This window comes from Tupaia chinensis, unplaced genomic scaffold (assembly GCF_000334495.1).
Source record: "Tupaia chinensis unplaced genomic scaffold, TupChi_1.0 Scaffold145072_1, whole genome shotgun sequence".
Taxonomy (NCBI): Eukaryota; Metazoa; Chordata; class Mammalia; order Scandentia; family Tupaiidae; genus Tupaia; species Tupaia belangeri.
The window spans coordinates 570,221-576,830 of NW_006204933.1; the positions used below are offsets into that span (position 1 = coordinate 570,221).

The 6,610-nt window shown below is 46.3% G+C and overlaps 1 protein-coding gene across 1 annotated transcript in view; it reads right to left on the bottom strand.

Moving 5' to 3' along the window:
* Positions 1 to 735: 735 nt before the first annotated feature.
* The window catches only part of LOC102496983 (arylsulfatase F), a 42,785-nt gene continuing 36,910 nt past the window's right edge, over positions 736 to 6,610 (bottom strand). The window contains exons 12-14 of the mRNA XM_027767971.1: positions 4,019 to 4,181; positions 2,679 to 2,803; positions 736 to 1,188 (exon numbers count right to left, since the gene is read on the bottom strand). Coding sequence (XP_027623772.1) covers positions 830 to 1,188; positions 2,679 to 2,803; positions 4,019 to 4,181 — 647 coding nt within the window. The 3' untranslated portion in view covers positions 736 to 829. The remainder of the gene's footprint in view (positions 1,189 to 2,678; positions 2,804 to 4,018; positions 4,182 to 6,610) is intronic.

Consider the following 6,610-nt stretch of genomic DNA (forward strand, 5'->3'; position numbering starts at 1 on the left):
TTGCTGGGCTCCCACATGGCCGAGTGTGGTTCGAATCCCAGACTTGGCAGCTTGAAATTCCCTCCGGGCACGTGTTCTCACATCCCCAAAATCCTGAGGAGGGAATGGAGGAGAAGGGATGGCGGTGTGAGCATTTGCTCCCGGGAGGTGATTCCTCACTTTCTGTTTCCCTGTCTGTCTCTGTCTCATGGCAAGGACACGCTCCCTATAGCAGAAATCTCTCTAAATCAATCAATCAATTAATTAATTAAATCATAAGAATATGGCATGGTTGGGGCTGGCAGGTGGCATGGTGGTTAAGGGCACTGGACTCCCACATGGCTGACTGTGGTTCAAGTCCTGGACCTGGTAGCTTGCTTTTTCACTTTCCCTCTCTCTCTCTCACTCTTTGATCAAATTAAAATAAATCAATAAACTAAAAAATAATAATAATAAAGAAGAAAGAATACGGCATGGTGGGACCAGCAGCTGGCATAACGGTCATGTCAGTGAACTCCTACGTGGTTGACCACTGTTCGAGTCTCGGACCCAGTAGCATGAAATGCACGCCAGGCATGCGTGTGTGTGCCCAAGATCCCGAGAGGAGACTGGAGGAGAAGGGATGGTGGTGTCGCTGTGTTCCCTGGAGGGGATTTCTTGCTGTCTGTCTCTCTGTCTCTCCAGTGAGCACACACGCTTTTTTAGCAAAAATCTCTCCCAAAAAAAATATAAAAGAGAAAGAAAAGAAACAGAAGCTAGCATGTGAGCGGATTTATTGGTTTCTCGTTGGCTCCCTGCAGGCGTGTACGTGCCCGATGCCTGGTCGCGGTGGGTTCCTTCCATTCGAACCCTAGGCTGCGGGGTCCCCCTGCTTGTCACACAGACAAAACGGGAACACCCCACAGCAGGGCTTCAGCAGTATTTTGTCCTGATTCAATACCGACAATTGCTGCAGGACAGGGACCACGCCGTTCCGGTGTTCTTGCAGGGCCCGGGCCACCGTTTGGAGCACCGCGTCGTGACGGGGCTCGGTGTCCGGGGTCAGCGGGGTGGACTCCGAGGGGTCCCTGGAGAGGTCATACAGCAGAGGAGGGTCGTGGTGCGTGACGTTCTCCCCGGAGCAGCGGCAATAGTTGGTCATGTAGCAGGCCCCGGCTCCGGGAGGCTGGAAGACCGGGGTCACGTAGTGAACCTTCCAGACCGCGTTACCTGCGGGAGAGAAGGCACGTCAGCGTCTTGTGGAAGTGCGTGGGCTTCCCTGGCTCCTGCCGGCTTCCCAAGGCTTCTCTAGTCTCCCCCTCTGCCTCCAGGTTACAGCTAAACAGTTCCCAAGTTTTCCAACAAGATGAGCACGTGAGAACAATCCTGGGTATTCACACAACATTTCCAAGGGTCATTCCTTCTGTTTTACCATGTATGTATTTTTAAAAATTTATTCAATTTTATTCATTATTATTACTATTATTATTTTATAAATTTGACCAGAGAGAGAAAGAGGGGGAAAGTGAGAAAGCAAACCACCAGGTCAGGAACTCGAACTGCAGTTGATCATATGGAAGTCCAGCATCTTAACCACCATGCCACCTGCTGGCGTGGATACATACAATGTATGTATCTTAAAATGGATTCCTACTTTTATGTACTTAGATTGATTTTATGTTTTGCTATAGGGCACACGCACTTGCGAGAGAGAGACAGAGAGAGAAGGAAAGTGAGGAATCAGCTCGTAGGGGGGATGATCACCCTGCAATGCCTTCTTCTCTTCCATTCTCTCCTTGGGAGTTTGGGCATGCATGCACATGTGCCTGGCACGTAGCATGTGTTTCAAGATACTGGCTCTGGGATTCCAATGGCACAGTTAGCTGTGTGGGATGTGGGATGTAGCTACCTTCGCCACCAAGGTCCTGGTCCTGACCTGCCTTGCACTGAGGTTTTCAATATCATTTTTGCTAAGTTTACTTATTTATTTATTTCATGAGTTAGATACACACACACACACACAGAGGCTCCCCCAACAGGATCCTAACACCATAATCCCCCTGCAGCCTCAGGCAGTCTGTACCCATGACATGCACATGCGTGATCCAGAAGACCTCCAGACACGAACCTGGTACATTCCCATGTGGGTGACCCTTGCCAAACATCTCGTTGGGCTGCTATGCCACTGTCCAGCCTGGAGGATTATTGATCAGGGTGCCATTGGCAGAGAAAAATGATTTCTACTGCTGGATGTGCACCATTGTAGAGTGATTTTATCAAGCTAGTCACAGTGTCCTTGCCCCTGTTTCTGCCATATGCATTTGTCAGAGACAGACAGAGAGAGAGGAAGAGAGAGGGAGAAAGTGAGAAATCACTCCTCCCCAGGGAGTATGGCCACATCACAATCCCTTCTCCTTCATTCTCCTCTCAGGATTTTGGGGACACATGCACATGTGCCCAGCACAATTTTCAGGTAGCCGGGTTCAGGAATTGAACCATGCAATTGGCCATGTGGGATCCAGCCGCCTTAACCTTCACACCACCAGTTGTCCGCGGAAGCACAATTCTTGGCAAGTTTTCCAAAAAGATGGTTTTAGTGACAAGTCTGAGGGAGAATGACAGTTCTGGTGGTGGGGTGGGTAACGAATTTGCAATACAGTTGTGTGGTTCTGCTGGTGGCTGGCAGCAGAGAACAGGTGGGTGTTTGCCTGGGTACTCACTGTTGTCTTTGGGGTGCCAGCGCACAGCATGGATGTACGAGCCACAGTAATGAAACAGGAACTCATGCTCCGAATGATCGATGTCACCCCGTAGCAAGGGCATGAGATCACGGCCGTCGATCACCCTGTAGACACACAGAGACCGAGGGACGCTGGTCACCAGGCACTTGCAAGCATGTTCAGGGCAGGCAGTACTTCTCCCCGGACCTGGAGAACTGGGTGTGGCGGTTCTTAGAAAACTTCTGTATGCTCCCAGGGAGATCGTCCTTTCCAGGTAGTCACCATACAGTCAGAACCCCACCCCCTTTCTGTCATATCTCCCAGAGATCCAACGGCGGCTCTGGTTGGGTCTTGGGAACAACATGCAACTGTCCTCTTACCCCAGGGGTCCCCAACCCTGGTCCTGTTAAGAAACGTTAACCTTCATGTCCATAGTGGACACATGCCACAGGTTTTCAGTCCAGTCATCAGTTCTCCGGCCCACACAGCAGGAGGTGAGCGGCAAATGAGTAAGCAAAACTGTATTTACAGTCACTCCCCATCAATTGCATTACCATCTGAGCTCGGAGCCCACTGTGGTCTGTGCGTGGGAGGACTCTAGGATTCTCATTTTGTCTGGCGAGTTGAGTAATTATGCCAGTGCATTTTAAATTTTGAGCTTCTCCCTGGCTACGTGAGATATTCAACACTCACTTTATTATAAAATAGGCTTGGGGAACATAAGAGTTCTCCACAGGTTTCCTGTTGGCTAGGCTAAGCTATGAGGTTCGGTAAATTAGAAGTATTAAGTGCATTTTTGGGTGATAATATTTTCAACGTAAAATGGGTGTCACAGGGTGTAATCCCACTGTAAGTCAAGGAGTATCTGAATTCAATATCTTTGTTGGGGTGGGTGGTTATAAGATCATTTATTTTTCTACAGGCACTCAGATACATACCTGGAAAAGCCTGTATTTTGCTTTTATATAAACTGTACCTCAGTGAACATGGCAAAAGTCACAAGAGCCAAATAACAATGATAAGAATGTATAATACCTCTCTTCATGCCTTTACTAGAACTCAGCAAACCATTCCTTTTTTTTGTTTCTTTTTTCTTTTGTATAGGGCACACACGCTTGCTGAGGAGATACAGAATACAGATAGGGAGAGAGAGGAAATGATCCCAAGGAGGAATGACCACCATGCTGCAATCCTTTCTCCATTCTCCTCTTGGAAATTTGGGATACCTAGGCACCAGGGAAAAATTGAGTTGGTCAAGATGCAGTTGATCTCCTTTGCCCTGCACCTTCTCAGAAGGAAGAAGAGGGAGAAGGAATTCTTGTTAACAGATATTACATCACCTGTCCCGGGGGACGCTTCCTCCAGACACTGAAGCCAAAGTTGGGAAAATATCCATTAGACTTGTAGGTTCCTCAATCGACTTTCCAGCTGGTAGTTTTCCTGGCCATCGGAAAATCCCCGGGACTCGGATTCCACCTTCCCATCCTCCCATGCCTTTTCCACCTGCAAGACAGTGCCATTGAATTTGGTTCTGTGCCCATTTATGAAATAGTCATGGTGTTGAGTTTGTATGGAATATGAATTAAGATCAGCACAGACAATACCTGCTCAGTGCATACCAAGGGCAGAGTCTTGAGAAGGTTAGCAATGTACATTCAAGGAATTATGTTTTACTGTGCTACTCATAGGTTTTCAATTAAATAACAAATTGTAACTAAAATGAGACACTTTTATTCTCTTTTCATGGATAGTCCCATACCTAAAATGTGGTTTTCCTTTTCATTTTTTGGAGAGGTTTTTGCTATAGGGCACGTGCACTCGCCAGAAAGACAGAGAGAGACAGAAAGACAGAAAGCAAGAAATCACCCCTCCAGGGGGATGGCCACACCGCAATCCCTTCTCCTCTATTCTCCTCTTGGCGTCTTGGGCACACATGCACACGTGCCTGGCGTGACTTTAAGCCACTGGGTCTGGGACTCAAACCGTGGTGGACTACCTGGGAGTCCAGCGACGTAGCCATTACACCAACTGCAGATCCCATGAAAATGTTGTTTAAAAAAAATTAGAATCCAGGGGACCAGCAGGTGGCATGATGGTTAAGGTGCTGGACACTCCCACATGGCTGAACACGGTTTGAGTCCTGGACCTGGTAGCTTGCTTTCTCACTTTCTCTCTTTCTCTGTCTCCCTCTCTCTCTCTCTCTCTATGTCTCCTTCTGGTCAAATTTTTAAAAAATGAATGAATAAATAAAATAAAATAAAATAATTAGAATCCATCACCATACATCTCTTTACCACACAATATGAGTTTTCAATGTGTACGTGTTTTAAATGACATTCAAATCAAGGATTGTGACCAAACACCGTTTTCAATAGAGAACTTGACATTTTTGCAACTGTGAAGTGGTTCTTCCCTTCGCTCTTCCCACATAGTCTTTACCACCTACTCCCCTCTCAGACAGTCTCTGCATTTATCCTCCCTACCACCATATCTTCAGATCTTTCCATTTCTGCCATAGAGTGCAGACATCCAGTATGGATTGAGTGGGGATTTACAATGTTTGCCTTTCAGAGTCTGGCTCCGTTCACTTAGCATTTAAGTCTTCTATATTCATTCACTTTAAATCAAATGACAGGTTCTCATTTCTTCTCATGGCTAGGTAGTATTCCATAGTGGACAGGCGCCAGAGTTTTTCAATCCCGTCATCAGTTCTTGGGCATTTAGGTCGGCTTCATGTCTTAGCAACTGGGAAGAATGCTGCAGTAAATATGGACATACAAGTGTCTCTCCAACTGAGAATGTTCCTATCCTTTGGATAAATAGCAGGGAGTGGGATTATTGGATCAAGTGGAAGTTCTATTTCTAGGTTTTCGCGGAACTCCACATTGTTCCCCTCAGAGGGTGGACTAATTTACATTCCCATCCACAGTGTAGGAGGGTTCTCTTCTCACCACAGCCTCTTGTCTGTCTTTGTTTCCTTGCTCTTAGTCACTCTGAATGGGATTACGTGGTATTTCATGTGGTTTTGATTTGCATTTCTCTTATGACAAGTGAAGTTGAACATTGCCTCATCTCAAATTATACCTGTTCATTGCTAGACTCCTTTATACATTGCTTAAAACAACCTCAGCACGGCTTGCCTGAACACTTGATTGAAAATGCCAGTCCCTGGGGCTGGCAGGTGGCATGGTGGTTAAGGGCACTGGACTCCACATGGCCGACCATGGTTTGAGTCCTGGAAGTGGTGGCTCGCTTTTTCACTTTCCCTTTCTCTCTCTCTCTGTCCCTCTCTGGTCAAATTAAAATGAATGAATGAATGAATGAATAAAATTAATAAAATAATTCTTTCATAAAATAAAATAAAATGGCAACCCCAACGGCATCAGATGGAGCAGCAGTCGTGTCACTGGACTCTCACATGGTCAACCACAGTTCCAGTCTCAGACCGGGTGGCTTGAAATTCACACCAGGCTCATGTCCATGTGTGCCCAAGATCCCAGAAGGAGAAATTACTGCAGTGAGGCCATTCCCCCTGGGGGGTGATTTCTCACTTTCCCTCTCACCATCTCTATCTCTTTCCTGGTGAGCACACGTGCCTAAGGAAAAATAAACTCTCTAAAAAAAAGCCCATGCCATACTTCCCCACTCTCATTTCTGCTCCGTGTTCCCATAATATTAACCACCTTTAGAGACAGCGTATAATTTACTCATTCCTGTCCTTTTCAGGTGGGAAAAGAAGCCGGAATGAAAATGTATGAAGATGAGGATTTCAGCCTGTTTTGTTCACTGCTGCTTTTAGCTTTCTGGAAGCTGCTGAATAAGTAGGAGTGTATGTTACTTTATCATCTAAACCAAGGTACTCTTGAAATTAAAAGCAGAAGGTCATACCAATTATTTCAGGACAACACATGTAAACTGAAAATTTGAGAAAA